Source organism: Triticum aestivum, chromosome 2D (assembly GCF_018294505.1).
Source record: "Triticum aestivum cultivar Chinese Spring chromosome 2D, IWGSC CS RefSeq v2.1, whole genome shotgun sequence".
Lineage (NCBI taxonomy): Eukaryota > Viridiplantae > Streptophyta > Magnoliopsida > Poales > Poaceae > Triticum > Triticum aestivum.
The window spans coordinates 314,567,207-314,583,613 of NC_057799.1; the positions used below are offsets into that span (position 1 = coordinate 314,567,207).

At 46.6% G+C, this 16,407-nt stretch overlaps 1 protein-coding gene across 1 annotated transcript; it reads left to right on the forward strand.

Annotated features, from left to right (window-relative positions):
* The first annotated feature begins 4,561 nt into the window (after window positions 1-4,561).
* LOC123052905 (dnaJ homolog subfamily C member 7) lies at window positions 4,562-12,464 on the forward strand. The gene is made up of 7 exons (XM_044476267.1): window positions 4,562-5,022; window positions 5,263-5,304; window positions 5,403-5,525; window positions 5,863-6,092; window positions 6,477-6,513; window positions 11,854-11,911; window positions 11,997-12,464. The coding sequence occupies exons 1-7, from the start codon at window positions 4,879-4,881 to the stop codon at window positions 12,074-12,076; spliced, it is 714 nt and encodes a 237-aa protein (XP_044332202.1). The 5' UTR covers window positions 4,562-4,878; the 3' UTR covers window positions 12,077-12,464.
* The last annotated feature ends 3,943 nt before the right edge of the window (window positions 12,465-16,407 follow it).

The window sequence follows — 16,407 nt, forward strand, 5'->3', positions numbered from 1 at the left end:
AGGCCTCATATGGGCCGAAAGACGTCGTGGGCCATACATGGGCCGAAAGTGAAATGGGCTGGTGTTATATTCGACGGCCCACATGACGTTGTTGGGCCGATTTCCTTTAGGGCCTAACGGGCCGTGAGTTAACGGGCCGTAAAATGGGCTATTTGCGAAGAGACCGTTAACAGGCTTTTCATGGGCCAGCCCGTTAACTTTTGACCAAGTCAAACGGGCCGGCTTTGTAAGCTAAATGGGCCAGTGGTGGGCCGTGGCACGTGTCGACATATCATAGGCGCCTATCTGACCCACTGACGAGCTGACACGTGTTTCGTCCGGCCAATAAGAATTTTACACGTGGAAATTTCCCATTGGTCGGGGCTGTTAACGGGTTATCGGATCCAAAACCCGACCCGATAGCTTAACGGCGTTCCGTTACGGTGGATGCCACGTGTCGGTCACCCTTGACGAAAGCACTTCTGTGACGCGCGATTTATCGTCATGGAAGTGGACACTTCCGTGATGATAATTTTGGTAATGTCATGGAACACTTCTACGACAGCACATGTATGACTATCTTGATTCTGTCATAAAATCGTCATTGATGTACATGCATGACAAAAAACGCGACCTACTGTGACAAACACGTATCATCACGGAAGTGTATTTTTTTGTAGTGGAGGGAGCAACACATCCGGGTGATTGCGGCGCTGTTTGGGAAGGAGGTGCCCCCAGTTCAGGCTATGAGCTCCGGCACGACTGTCGTGGTTGGGGCGTCTTGATGGACCCACATCATGGGTGTTGGAGTAGGGTGGATCCACTTGTTCCTATGGATTGGAACCCGCAGGTGCTATGTTGGAACGTGAGGGGGCTCAACAACATGTCCAAAAGGAACGCGGTGAGGAACTTCATTAGCGAAGCTAAGGTCAATTTGGTGTGTCTCCAAGAGACAAAACTTGATGTAATTGACACTTATGTGGCTATGCAATGCATAGGGCCATCCTTTGATGGTTTTGCCTACTTGCCGGCTACGGATACTAGGGTGGTATACTTGTGGGATGGGATACTTCCATTTTGGTGATTGATAACCTCAGCATGGACAACTACTCCCTCACGGGACAGGTGCATAATAAGGATGGGTGGGAATGGTGGCTAACGGTGGTCTACGGTCCTCAAGGTGATGAGCTTAAGACGCAATTCTTGTTGGAGCTCCAGCTTAGAAGGGATTTGTGCCCGAGACCGTGGATGGTGCTCAGGGACTTCAACATGATTTTAAACGCGAATGAGAAAAACAATGTGAATCTCAACAGAACCATGATGAGGAGGTTTAGGACGTTTGTGGATAACAACGAGCTCAAGGAGATTTACATGCATGGGAGACGTTTTACTTGGTCCAACGAGCGGGAGCTGGTGGTGATGACAAAGATCGATAGGGTCCTCGTGTCGGTGGAGTGGGAGCTGAATTTTCCGGATGTTCTACTTCAAGCCCTGTCCACAAACATATCGGATCATGCACCGCTTCATCTTTCCACTTCAGCACCTTTTTGTGTTAAGAAGGTTCAGATTTGAGTTGTTTTGGACCAGGCTGGATGGTTTTGAGCAGGCCGTAAAGGATGCTTGGGTGTGCGAGATGCAATAGTGGATCCTTTCAAGAGGCTTGATGCGTTGCTCAGGAACACCGCGGTGGCTTTGCAAGCTTGGGGCAGAGGAAGACCGACAATATAAAGGTCCAGTTGGCGATCGCTAATTATGTCATCCTTCGGCTAGATAGAGCCATGAAGGCCCGTGCGTTGACTATGGAAGAAAGGTGGTTACGGAGCTTGCTTAAAAGGGTGGTGCTGGGCTTGGCCTCCCTCCAGCGCACGATCGAGAGCCAGCGGTCGCGACTTCGGTGGATTAGGGAAGGTGATGCCAATACAAAGTTGTTCCAAGCCGTGGCAAATGGTAGGAGGTCCAAGAATTTCATCACAGATCTAAGGCACAATGGTGAGCTTATCACGGACCAAGAGAGGAAGGAAGAGCTCTTTACGGAGGCAGATGAGAATCTACTGGGACGTACTTCGACGCGGGTGGCTGAGGTGGACCTAGATTTCTTGGACATGGAGGAGCACGAACTCTTGGAGCTTGATGCCATTTTTATGGAGGAAGAAGTGTGGAACACCATCAAGGAGATGTCGCCGGACAGGGCTCTGGGGCCGGACGGGTTCATCAACACCTTCTATCAAAAGGCTTGGAATATCATCAAGCAGGACGTTATGGCCGCGTTCCTTAAGATATATGTTGGTGATGGACGTGGGTTTGGCAGGCTTAACCGGGCACACATTGTGCTCATTCCTAAAAAGCCAGACGCCGAGGAAGTAGGTGACTTCAGACCGATTAGTCTTACTCACAGTGCGGCTAAGATCTTCGCCAAGATGTTAGCTAATCGGGCACGACGGAGGATGAAGGAGATTATGACGGCCAACCAATCGGCCTTCATTTGTGGGAGGCATTTGAATGACAACTTCTTATTGGTGAGGCAAGTTGCTAGGAAGATCCATGTAAGGAAAGAGGCGGGAGTTTTTCTGAAGTTGGACATCTCATGTGCGTTTGACTCGCTCGCTTGGCCGTTCCTTTTCGAGGTGATGAGAAGCAAGGGCTTTGGACATAAATGGTGTGATTGGATTGCCATACTTCTCAGGACAGCTAGTACCAAAGTGATAGTGAATGGTGTGCCCAGGAGAAGTTTCGTCCATGTCAAGGGTCTGAGGCAAGGTGACCCCGTCTCGCCTTTGTTGTTCGTGATTGCTATGGATGTGCTCTCTGCGATCATGATCAAAGCCGCTAGTATGGGAGTGATCAGTACCTTTACTGGCATTGCGGCTCACCAATCGGTCTCGATATATGAGGATGACGTGGCCTTATTTGTCAAACCAAGGGAGTCGGATCTCACTTTCATCACATCAGTCCTTCAGGTGTTTGGTGATGCGTCAGGGCTAAGGGTGAACTACAACAAATCACTGGCTATCATGATCCATGGGTGTGAAGCTGACAAGATCCGTGTGGAGTCCATACTACACTGCCGCCTGGGAAACTTTCCATGCAAATACCTCGGCCTGCAGTTGGCGATGCGGCAGCTCACTAAAGCGGAATGGCAGCCCATGTTGGACCAAGCCAAGAGCTTTGCCCCGGCATGGCAGAGAGGTCTCTTGCATCGTCCGGGTAGGCTGGTGCTTGTGAAATCGGTGATTGTGGCTAAGCCAATTCACCATTTCATGATCGAAGATGCTCTGCTTTGGGTATTCGATGAAATTTACCAATGGATGCGTGGTTTCTTCTGGGTGGGCAAAAACAAGGCGAATGGAGGTCAATGCTTGGTTGCTTGCAACCTGGTTTGCAAGCCAACTTGGCTTGGTGGTCTAGCGGTGCGTGATCTACGGCTCCAAGGTTTGGCTCCGCGAGTTCGTTGGGAGTGGCTACGGCGAACTGACCCGGGGAGGCCGTGGCAAAGACTATCGATGGCCGTGGACCGGGAAGCTCGAGCGGTGTTTGATAGCCTTGTTCGCATAGTAGTTGGGAGAGGTAACAAGGTTTTGTCTGGAGGGATAGATGGATTCACGGTTTCTCCGTTAAGGACATAGCGCCTCTCATACACGCCCAAGTGGACACGCGAACCGTCAACAAAAGGACGGTGCAGGAGGGGTTGGATAATGGCAGGTGGCTATTGGACTTGAATGGTGAGCTGAATTTTGGGGGTCATCTGCAACTCTTGCACCTCAACTTGGCCATCAGCACGGTTATTCGTGATCCATCTAGTGAGGATTCTTTCTCGTGGCCGGCGGACCTGTTCGGCTGCTACACAGCTCGGTCCACTTATCACAGATTGTGCCTCGGAGCGGAGAGGGTGCCATTTGCCTCTTGCATTTGGAAAAGTTGGGCTCTTCTCAAGTGTAAACTATTTGCATGGCTGTCGGTGCAACATCGGATTTGGACGTCGGATAGGAGAGCGAGGCATGGCCTGCAGGAGTTGCCTTCGGCTTGTTATACCTGTCTCCAAGAGGAGGATAACGCGGAACACATCTTGGTGCAGTGCGTGTATGCTAGGGAAGTGTGGCACAATATTTGGACCGTGCTGGATTTGCAGGGCCGCATTCCGGAGGCTCAGGATCGCTTGTTGGATTGGTGGCTGGAGGGTCGGCGTAACTTTAGGAGTGGTTGGAAACGCGGTTTTGACACCCTTGTCATCGTCACAATCTAGGCCCTCTGAAAGCAACGCAACGCGAGACTTTTCAACAGGACGAACCAACAATTACAGGCGCATGGCCTGGCCATTGCCATTTTGGAGGAGCTAAAGGAGTGGAAGGCGGCAGGACTAGGTGGAGGAGGGTTTAGCACGTTTTGTGAGAATGTAGGCATAGTCTAATGTGTGGGGTGTTAAGGGTGTGTGACTAAGATGGAGGCTTATTTCATCTTATGGTTTCTTGTAGATTGTGTTTTTTTCTCTTCTATGAAGATAAGGTATGTCTTTGGTGTACTCTTGAAAAAAAAAGTTAGAGCAGGGTTAAAGGGTGGCATCACCTGATATTTCCCCCGCGAGGACATTTGTCCGTTTTGTGAACCGCGCGTTGGAGTTGCCCTTCCTCCGCTGCTGTCCGCATCCTCTGGCTCGTAGTCGTAGGACACGGACCCGGCTTCAGCCCGGCACGTCCTTCTCCACCGCGCATCCCCTCTCCTGGCGAGCGGCCGGCCACGGGCAGCCACATCGCCTCCGCCGCGCCACCGAGTCGATTGTCTCGAGCGCACAACACCCCGCGGCGACCTTGCCAACCAATCACAGAGGAGCTCGGCCACCCCCTGCGTTCTGTGCAAACGTTGTGAAACAGTCAAACAGATCCCCAATTCGCCGCATCCGACTTGATGGACGGCCGCCGAAGAGGCGAGCGGGAGGTGAACCGGTGGCATACAGGTCCTGAGGAGGCGCGTGAGAGGGACTCCGGCTCCTCCTCCCCGGCTGCCATCCTCCTCTTTGCCCTCATCGGCGCCACTGTCACCACCGCTGCTGTACGTCCCCCCCCCCCCCCCCCCCCCTTCCCGGCCGCGCGTTCTGTAGCTCTAATTCGAGACGCGACAGTACTTTATAGGGTGTGCGACGCTGCTTTATTGTTGCTGTAGCGTAGATGGACAACGTTGAACTGAAGCAAACTCATGAAAATGATCATTCACTTAACAGTTACTCCACTTGTGTGTTACCGATGCATTTAGGTAATGTGATTGTGCATCTGTTTCTGGGAGTGTTTGCAGGTTGGTCAACTGCGCCGCACCTTTGGCTGGTTCTACACTCAGGTATATGAAATGCTCATCTTGTGATTCTGAAATTCATCATTAACCAAATTGTAAGCAGCATTGGGAGAGATAGTTAAAATCGTTTTCTTTCACTGAAGCTTAGCAGATCAGAACCATATGTCTACTGGGAAGACATACCTCGTGGGCCGAATAGGTGTGGTGATGCGTGGCGATATTACCGGAGGACGCGTGAGACGAACGAGGATCAGAGGAAGAGAGTGGTCGGTTCCTTACTTGCATATAGGAGATTAGGATTGTTTAATGTTTTTCTGGATATTTACATTTCAAAACTTATGCTAAAAAGTGTAGTGTTGTGAATGCCTCAAACCTTGCTTCTGAATTATTAAGATTAACTTCATAGAACATGAACGGCTTTAAAGGTTAATAGTTATAAACCAGCTGAAACTTTTACCCCCTCAAGTTGAAATTCTTTATCTTATGAAAATTTCGGTGAAGCAACCGCACCATTTTCTTAATTATAGAGTCACTATGTTAGTCCCATATTTATGTGCTGATATGTTTCAACTAATCATCAACCAACATTAGCGCTTTCTGTAGGAACGCATCATGCACATGCAAGATATGTTCAAGAAGGAGAGAAGTAAATGCCGGGATTATCGGACTCGCAATGGCCATAATCCAACCTATAATCAGCATAGTCGAAGAGAAGACTGGTATGAAGACGCAGAAACATTTTATGCCAATCAAAGAACAAATTTCAGATCAAGGCCCAGGGAAGCTATGCAGTACAGTATGTCACATCACTATTCTGTCTTGGGCCTAAACAGGTATATCATAAAAGCTCTTCATGTACTTTCTAGTTGTGTATGATGATAGTTGAGCTTGTATGAGCCACTTTCATACTACAGTGGTCCTTCGGCCCATGTTTTCTCGTTAGATGTGCAACATGTTACAGATATAGGTTACATGTAACTGTCTCCCTTCTCCTTAGGTTTGTTCTACCAACTGTTCTTAGATTGTCCCATACTCCTTAGGTTTAGTTTACCAGCTGGTATCTGACTCTCTTATACCGAATCTGCCTTTATGGAATCCTGAATTATTGCCGCACATTTTGGATAAATTTCTCTTGCCTGGAAATTTATATACTGATACAGACATATGTTATACTCATAATTTTCTCATCGGTAAGATTTCTACTTTTTGTTACATAGGTCAAGACCAGAACCATTTTCAGATGCTGAGATTAAGGTCTGCCTTCTTTTACTTGTCATTTTGTGACATAGAATTCTCAGCTGAAAGATTGCCGTTATTTTCTGATATATTCTGTAGCACTTGCACTTCAGTCTTGTAGGTGAAGACAAAGTAACTAAAACGTTTTCGTTCTTACTAATCGCACTGCACTTTCCTTTGTACTCGGTACAATTCAAACAACAAGTTGGGGTAGGCTAGTGTTGAAACCCATAAGATCTTGAAACCAAGTCATGGTTCTGGCATGGGGATAGCTAACTTCCATGCACCTATGTCCATGACTAGTTCTTTGGTGATACTAGATGATGCCCCGCGCGTTGCTGCGGGAACCTTGATAAAACAGATGCATAAATAGATGCTAAAAACTAAAAATATTGCAGACATATTTAAGATTGCTCTCAGTTTATTTTTTAAAAACAATAAAGCATGTGAATCATGTGATAAAATGTTATATAAAAAGAGAAAACTATTGGATTGAAGTTAACGGGGTGCCTACATAACAAAAATGTATAACATGACCTACATATAATTGCTCCAAGCATCCAACGTATGCACCGTCTCTGCCCACACAAAAAATGGTGAAACAAATTGACATGCATGATTGTTGAGGCGACATGGTTGCATGGATAGACTAGTGCACAAATTATAACCTATGACCACATGCATGACTTGGTGATGTGGCATAGTTGCATGATAAGGAAAAATATGTAGTGGGCTGCAACTATTTAAGAATAGAGGATTCCAGTCATTCAGATCTCTTTTTATGGACACCTCCCATGTCAAGTTTGGTCTACCCTGACCTCTCTTGACATTATCAGCACGCTTTAACCGTCTGCGATGCACTGACTCTTCTAGAGGCCTACGTTGTATATGCCCAAACCATCTCATCAGATGTTGGACAAGCTTCTCTTCAGTCGGTGCTACCCCATTGAGACCACATATCTCATCATTTCAGACCCAATCCTTTCTTGTGTGGTCACATATCCATCTTAACATGCACATCTCTACTACACCTAACTGTTGGACATGACACCTTTTAGTTGGTTTACATTCGACGCCATACAACATCGTAGGTTGGATCACCATCCAACTTTTGTGGCACTCTTGTCAGTGAGGACGCTACAAGCTTGGCGCCACTTCATCTATCCAGTTTTGATTTGATGGTTCACATCTTCATCGATATCACCATCCTTCTGCAACATTCCCCAAATATCGAAAGGTGTCCTTGTGAGGTACCATCTGCTCATCAAGGCCTCCTCCTCATGCCTAGTAGTACTGAAACTGCACCTCATGTACTTAGTTTCAGTTGCACTAAGCCTAAAACCTTTCGATTCCAAAAGTCTGTCTCCACAGCTCTAATCTATTAACACCCGTCTGACTATCATCAACTAGCACCTCATCATCCGCAAAGAGCATACACCATGGGATTTCTCCTTGTATATCCCTTGTGATCTCATCCATTACCAAAGCAAAAAGATAAGGGCTCAAAGCTGACCCTTGATGACTCCTATTTTAATTGGAAAGTCGTCAGTGTCGCCATCACTTGTTCGAACACTTGTCACAACATTATCGTACATGTCCTTCATGAGGGTAATGTACTTTGTTGACACTTTGTAGTTCTCCAAGGCCCACTGCACGACCTTCCGTGGTATCTTATTATAGACCTTCTCCAATTCAATGAACACCATATGCAGGTCCTTCTTTTGCTCCTCGTATATCTCCATAAGTTTTTGTACCAAGAAAATCGCTTACATGATCTACCTCCCAGGCATGAAACCAAACTGGTTTTTGGTCATGCTTGTCATTCTTCTTAAGCAATGCTCAATGAGTCTGTCCCATAGCTTCTCCACCATAATTAGTACAACTTTGGACATCCCCCTTGTTCTTGAAGGTTGACACTGATATACTCTGCTTGTATTCTTTGGGCATCTTGTTTGACCAAAAAATGAGGTTAAAAAGCTTGTTAGCCATACTATTGTTAGAGCAACTCTAGCAGACCCCGCAAAACGCCCGGCCCGCAAAAATTCCGGCGAGTATGCGGGCTCGGCCCAATTTTCCGGCCAGAACAGAGCCCGCATACTCGCCCGGCCCGCAAATTTTTTTGCCGCAGCCCGCAAACCGCACGCCCCGAGCACTATAACTGCGGTTCCGCGACCCTTTTGCAGGTCCAAACCCTATCCCCCCGCCGCCGCGAGCCACCCAATTCCCCTTTCCCCTCTCCACATTTGTCCACATATTCTTTGTGTCACCTCATTCCTCCCAAGGGCTCTCCTTAATAACCCTCTCCTTGAAAGCCCGAGCTGCCTCCTCCTTCGATTTTGGCGCGCTTATCTCACTGTACACAAATCCAAAAGCGGAAGTCAACAACCACAAGTTTAAGTTGAGGGACCACACTTTCTCCGGGTATCACCTTACAATCTAGGCGTGTCTTCTCTTCTCGAGAGGACGAAATCAATCCGGCTGGAGTGTTGATCACTACTAAAAGTCACTAGATGGGGTTCTCTCTTTCTAAAGAGGGCGTTAGTTACGATCATCTCGTAGGCTAAAGGGCAGCTTAAAGACATCCTCTCCTTCTTGATTCCTGCTGCCATAACCCAAGCCCCCATGCACCCCTTCAAAACCTGTGTTAGATGTACTCACGTGGCCATTGAGGTCTCCACCTATGAAGAGTTTCTTGCCAATAGGTACATTCCTAACCATGTCCTCTAGGCCTTCACGGAACTCCCTCTTGGTGCTATCATTGTAGCCTACTTGTGGGGCGCTGATAACATTAAGAACTAAGTCTCCAACGACCACCTTGACTAGGATAATCCGGCCCCCTTGCCTCTTGACTTTTATCACTCCCTACTATTGTTGATCAAGATGCATACTCCGTTCCTTTTTTTAGCTGTCCCCGAGTACCACAGCTTGAAGCCGGTATCCTCCACCTTCTTCGCCTTTTGCCCCTAACATTTGGTTTCTTGGACGCATAGGATATCAACACCTCTCCTCACCACTGTATCAACTAACTCCCGTAACTTATCCGGCAGGGACCCTACGTTTGAGCCACCTGTGGATCCTACTAGGCTCGGCTAGCTTCCTTACCCTTCGCACTCGTCGAGTCAAACATGAAGACCCTTGCTCATTTTTCACTACACTCGGGCGTCAATGTAGCACGTGACTAACGATGCGATGACCCGAACTTTGCTCACTTATCACCGTATCTAGATCAAGATACGGCGCGCCACCAAGGGGTGACGGCGCGGCCCTTGCCCATTTAATTCCACACTCGGGTTCCGATATGGCGCGTCGCTAAGAGGGTTACGCCCCAACGATGTTCTTCTGGGTTTCATCTCCATAAGAGTGGCTGAATTTTGATGTTGGCTCGCCAAGCCTATCACAAGCATCCTCCACCCGGGCTTGGGACCGGCTATGTTGAGACAACATAGGCGGAGTTGATATTACACTAAAATGCATTTTAGAAATTTAAGGGCGTGTTCGGATCCCCTCCAGCTTCTAACTCCACCAACTCCACAGATGATTTTGACCTGAACGCTTGGCAGTGGCAAGTTGCTGTAAATTGGGCAAACTCCAGATTTTCCAATCGGTGTAGCTGGGCCGACCGACCTCCTGGTTTTTGCGCTGCAATTGGGCTGCCTCCAGCCAGCCCAATCTGCGACAAACAGGCCACAGCCCTTCGAGCTGGGCTGTAGCCCTGAGAGAAGCTGTCGATGCAGGATCTGGGATCGCTACCTGGAGCTAGAAGCCACGAAGAGAAGCTGGATCGTAGAGTTTTGTGAAGCTGAAGGGGACCCGAACACGCCCTAAGAACTGACGTTTACTTAATGCATCTCTTATGTGCATCGGTGGCCACTAGTTAATGGAGACATAGTTTACTACCGAAGGGCGTGTTTGGTAGCCAGTCTCACCCTAGCATCGTTGTTCTCCTGACACATGCTGAGTGCATAGAACTACACTGTGTTTGATAGCTTGTATGTGCTGAGACTTGCTGAGCTGAGAGCAACTCTAGCAGAGTCGCCATAAGTGATCGATCGCCATAATAACTGCCCGTATGGCAATGATTTTGGCCGAAATGGATGGGCTAGCAGAGCCGCCATCCTGCGCTCGACCGCCATATGTTTTGGAGGCCGCTCCAAATTGAGCATGTGAGCCTGGGGGGGTTGTTTTGGAGCATGCTCCATCCCCAACGGACCGCATGGAGGGAAGTTTTACCTCTCTCCTCGTCCTCTTATGCGGCCTCTCTTCTCTCACTGCCAATGGCACAGACAGCCGTACCAATCCTGCCGCTCATCTCAGCGGGAAACAGGCCAATTAATGGAGGCCGCTGCTTGGTTAACTCCTCGTGCTATTTCCTGCCTCCTTTTCTTGTCACCCGCCATGTTTACCACCACGCGCGCTATTTCTCACCATCAGCCACCCACGGCTATAAAAAGGCCGGCGCTTTCCCGTCCTAGCTCATCTCCCACCGCCCACAGCTCCACTCCACTTTCCTCGCTTTACCATGTCGCTTCCCCTGCAGCCGGACCAGGTGCCGCTGTTGGAAGAGCAATGGATGCTGGATGAGGAGGCAACTGCCCTCATCGCAGAGGAGTGGGATCACTATGGCGCGCTGGAGCCTGGAGGATCCTGCCTTATATGTACTAGTTGGAGTAACATATAAGATCCTGCCTGGAGTAACATAGCTTGGAAAATGATCTTATATTGTGGGACGAAGGGAGTATTTTGTACTAGTTGCCACTCTAAATAACACAATGACACACCTTGTATGTACTTTGCTATGAAGCAGAAGTCTGATCATGAGAAAGTGTAGCAAAATCATATGAACATATGATCGTGCAGCAAAATCATCTGAACATATGGAAGTCTACAAAATATGTATCATCTTCTCAGAAAAATCATCTGAACGTAAGACAAAGTGCAAAAATCTCAAGAAAATATACATCACCTTTTCTGTACAAGAAATCATTTTCTCTGTACAAAAATCTTAGCGAAATATACATCTTCTCGCTACAGATTCAGCTAGGGGTTTGAGGGGTGAGGTGGGGCATGGCTGAGGGACCTCACACACTATCAAACAGTAGAAAAGTGGGTTGGGGAGGGAATATCTAATGCACTCTACCAAGCACACCTGAAGTGGTTGATAACCAAGCTAGATAAATGAGCCAGGCTGCAAAACAATATGATTTCATTTTCATGTAAACTTCATCACACATTTTCTCCGCTGTGCAACTCTAAATGTGTGTTTTACATTTATTTTTCTCCTTTCCTATAAGATGGGTAAAGCTTTTAGGGAGCCATATATGTCTTGCTTACTTCCTTAATGATATGCATTCTTTCCAGAATGCGTTTAGGAGAAAAGCAATGGAATACCATCCAGACCAAAACCAAAACAACAAAGGTAAATGCAGTTCCCTTTTCTATAAAGCTAGAATATGTCCACTGTATGTGTGCTGATGTCATGATCTGCCCCTTTTGTTTGGCAGCGGTTGCTGAGGAAAAATTCAAAGAGGTCATGGATTCTTACGAAGCAATAAAATTAGAAAGGCAAAATGGAAGTTGCTGAGCAAACTCATGATGCGGGACTTGCATCTTGGCGTTTGACACAAAGATAAAATATGTCCAAAAAACCCTTCTATTTTGTACCTTATTGGTTTAGTACGTAGCATCAAATGGCCCTTTTGTTATGGGCTCTGATCCTCTAGCTGGCCGGTTAACTATGTTTTTTTTAATTGAGTTAACTATGGGGCCGGTTAACTATGTTTTTTTACTTGAGTTAACTATGGTTCAAGATAAGCTGATGGAGACAACGTGTTTAGTACTTCCTCCGTCCCAAAATAAGTGTTTCAACTTTGTACTAACTTTAGTACAAAGTTTTACTAAGGTTGAGGGCCTCTTTGATTCATAGGATTTCCAAAAGGCAGGAATAAAAGAAATGTGGGATTAGAGTGGCATGTCATCTTGAATCCTATAGGATGAGTGTTTGATTGTGCATAGAAGAAACGTAGGATTCTTTTAAAGAGGTTTGAGTGGATGGAAATTTTCCTACGAATCAAAATTTTTATGGTTTACAATCCTACGAATCAAACAACCTACATAGAAAAAATTCCTAAGGATTAAAATCCTTCAAAATTTCTGTGAGAATCCTTTGATTCAAAGAAGCCCTGAGACAATTATTTTGAGACGGAGGGAGTATATAGAAAAACTTATTTTGAGACGGAGGGAGTACGTAGAAAAGTTTTGCTCTTGCTGACAGGACAAAGAATTCTGATGGCGCATTTACAAAATGAGCGAGTTTACTGGCTTGTCAGCTATTCTAGTTCTCCGTTTTTATACAAGTTTAGACAACCTGTGTAGCTCCTGTTCTCTATGCATATCATTGGATCATCCTCCAAAAAACGAAGCAATTCTATCAATAGTTCCATATGCATGATTGCTAAAGTTATGGAGAGCACGGACCCAAATGTGATTTGTTTTAATGAGGTGGGGTTAGCTATATTATCTTTGTGGGTGTTTGTTGCTTGGAACAGTGTCTTTCTTAATAGAACGAGTTTCTCAATTCTCGCTCAAGGTTAGTAGGACTGTAGGAGGGCGGTGCAACCTGAAGAAATTCAAGAGAAGCCACTCCGGGATATACCTGGCCAAACGGGCTGGCCCGGCCCGGCACGGCCCGGCCCATCGTAATCGTGCCTGGCCCGGCACGGCCCGCCATGGCACGATTACTATACGGGCCGTGCCGTGCCGGCCCGTGTGCTGCGCCCCCCGGCCCAGGCACGGCCCAATTAGTAAACGGGCCGACACATTGGCCCGTTTAGCATGATGGGCCGCATATTTTCAGCCTGTTATTTGACGCACTGAGCGTTTTTAGCCTATTTTTACATATTGAGCCACATATAGATGTATAAAAAAGTAAAAAAAAAGTAATCGGGCCGGGCCGTGCCGGCCCACGTGCCCAGCCTCCAGGCACAGGCACGATCCAGGGTGTGCCGCGTGCCGGGCCCGACCCGTTTAGCCCATGTCGTGCCTGGCCCAAGGCGGGCCATGCCGCGCATGCTCACGGGCCGGCCCAGAAAAATGGCCCATTTGGCCAGCTATACTTCAGGACGACTCGACAAATGATGCGGAGCAAGTCGGGAAGCCTGTGGTTGAAGAAGCATTAGCAGTGTAGCACCACGGAGGTTGAAGAGGTTGCGTGATGTATTATTGTTGGGCAAACAATCATGTGACTTATTCAGAAGCAATGTAAGGCTCGAACTCTAGAATGGGTTGAGGCCATGAAATGCGGGATAAAGTTCATGGATTACAACCAGGTTTGGAGCTGTCGGTCTGTTTGGTGGTGTCAAAATTATAGAATGCACACGAATATTTCAGAAGAAATTGACAAGGATGAAAGTTAGCTTAAATTGGTTCGAATCATTATAACAATTGCAACGTCATTTGATTAGGGCAACTCCAACCAGTCGTTCAAAACGGACAGAAGATTTGTCTGTTTAGCTGGCCAAATGGATGGGCGTCCAACCCATGTCTGCCCTTCAGTGGCCTCAACACCCAACACGGCGACACATTTGATCCGTCATGTCCCTTTTCCCGCCTAATATAATCAAGATTTGATATATTTTCATGAAACATAACAAATATATTTAACATAGCATTTTTTTTTGCATAGTACCACATGTCATGCCAGCATACAACGTTGCATCAAAAGGATCGCATGTGCCCATAGTTCACGAAAAACAAACAAATACAAGATGATCACGCATCTCGCTCCATCATGAGCTTTTATGTTCCCTCAAACCAAGCCCTGTTTTTCTTCTTGCTCAAGTGGGCCGCCATGTTCTCCACTTCCTTTGACACCAATGCCACTCACCGGCCTCCAACCACATGTTCGTATGAGCCACAAAATTTGTTGCACTCTAATTGGATGAAGCTCGATCTCTTTTGAAGTGGCAAATCACCCCGGTCACTCTCAAGTTTGTGGGGTTCAAATTTTCTATGTTCATGGAAGAAAGCATGGACCCTCTTCCAAAATGTTGATCCTTTTTGCTCGGTGCTTGTTTGGGGATCTTGTTCAATTTTCATCCAAGCCTCACAAAGCAACTTGTCCTCATCCTTCGTGTATGCTCCGGTCCTCACACTTTGCCGTCTCTTTTGTGACCAGGCTTGATGAGATAGCTCCTCCCCAAACAATGGCTCTTCCTCGACGTTGACACTCTCTTGGCCTTCGGTCTCATGGTCTTGAGTGTCTTGACCATCATCCCCTTGGCCACCCTCATTGATCATGTCTGCCATGACATCATCGTAGTACCTCAGGTTGTCGGGCGTCAAGGGCGGCATGCCATCAAACATGTTGCGGACATCAGGGAAGTTGGCCGGGAAAGATGCCTAACACAAAATATGTGTTCAACATCTGGCCATAGACTATTACAGATTCAAATAGCACTGACCGGACAAATTGTATCATTATGGACGAGTATCAGGCCCGTCAGTGCCTTGGGGTCAGTGATGACATTGTCATAACAGATGGGCATGTTGGCCTGTCAGTGATGTATTTCATCATAGATGGATAGGCTGGTCAAAGATAAGTTTGAAAAGGGTCTTTCGTAAAGTTCTTTACCGACTGACCATTTGCATACGACCAGCCAGTGATGATAATCTGTTGGTAATGCAAAATTGCTAGCAATGCAGCTCCATTTTGCACTACAATACAAAGTTACGTTCAGGCACAATATATCAGCACAAAAATGCATTACATGTTCTTCATACATTGTCATATGTATAGTTATCTAGGAATATATTCAACTAAATAGACTTTTCCTACGACTATCCAACGAGGAGATGAATCTCGCCACCGAACAGTTCAAATCGCTAAAGTACAACCCCTTTAAACCCCAAGTAAGCCGTATAGACAATTAGCAGTATGGGTCAATGTGAAGGGGGCGATTCGCCATCTAACCAACATCAGAGGACAAAATCACAGGCAAATCTCACATTTTCGTCTGAGTGAATTCGTCTAACCCTATCAGAAACTGGGGATGAATTGCTTGTGTAGGGAGCAATTGAGGAGTTTCTCACCATATTTACGAGCTGGCTCTCCGGGAGCTCGACGATAAGGCTCTGTCATTATCGTCGCTGTCGTTATGATCCATTGCGGCTCCGCCTTCCACCAATCGAGAGGAGAGAACGAGGCAGACAAAGCGGTGTATATTAGATTTGGAGGGGGGGCTTTTCGTGCAAAACAAGTAAAACCATGAGTTTTTTTCGCAAATGAGCAGTGGCCACGCTGACCCATGTCTCTCTCCGAGGTCGCTGTCGATGACAGCAGCCCCTACTCCACGCTGGCAAGCCACGTTAAACGCCAAACTGAGCACCCGTGGCAAGTAGGGTGCTCCTATTAGGTGCCTTCAACGCCAGAAAGCGAGTTGGCGCTCATGCGCACCCCAAGCAGGCCACACCGAGCAGAGTTAGCTCACCCGCCCCTTCCCCCGCTCGCTTCGCTCGCCAAGTTTTTTTCTTCCTTTTTTTGGTGTTGTTGATATGGTAAAAAAAACAGCTGGTCTTTACTAATGAAATAATTTGTGACATCAAAAGAGTTTTACCGATTTTATACAAAAGTTCATCCATTTGAAAAATAGTCATCTATTTTGGGAAAAAGTTCATCCATTTGAAAATAGTCATCTATTTTGGAAAAAGTTCATCCATTTGAAAAAAGGTCATCGATTTTATTAAAAAGATCATCATTTTCTAAAAAGTTCACAAATTTTAGAAATTATCATCAATTTTTTTTAAGTTCAAAAATTCGAGGAAAAGTTTATAAATTTTGAAAAAATGTTCATCAATTCTAAAAAATAAAAAAATTGAAAAAAATCACCAGTTTTGAAAAAAGTTCATCAATTTTGC

Excerpts from the sequence above, each read along its gene's own strand:
- LOC123052905 (XM_044476267.1), top strand. The coding sequence starts at position 4,879 with ATGGACGGCCGCCGAAGAGGCGAGCGGGAGGTGAACCGGTGGCATACA. Across the intron at positions 5,023-5,262 it reads CCACTGTCACCACCGCTGCT|GTTGGTCAACTGCGCCGCAC; the intron begins GTACGTCCCCCC and ends GAGTGTTTGCAG. Across the intron at positions 11,912-11,996 it reads CCAAAACCAAAACAACAAAG|CGGTTGCTGAGGAAAAATTC; the intron begins GTAAATGCAGTT and ends TTTGTTTGGCAG.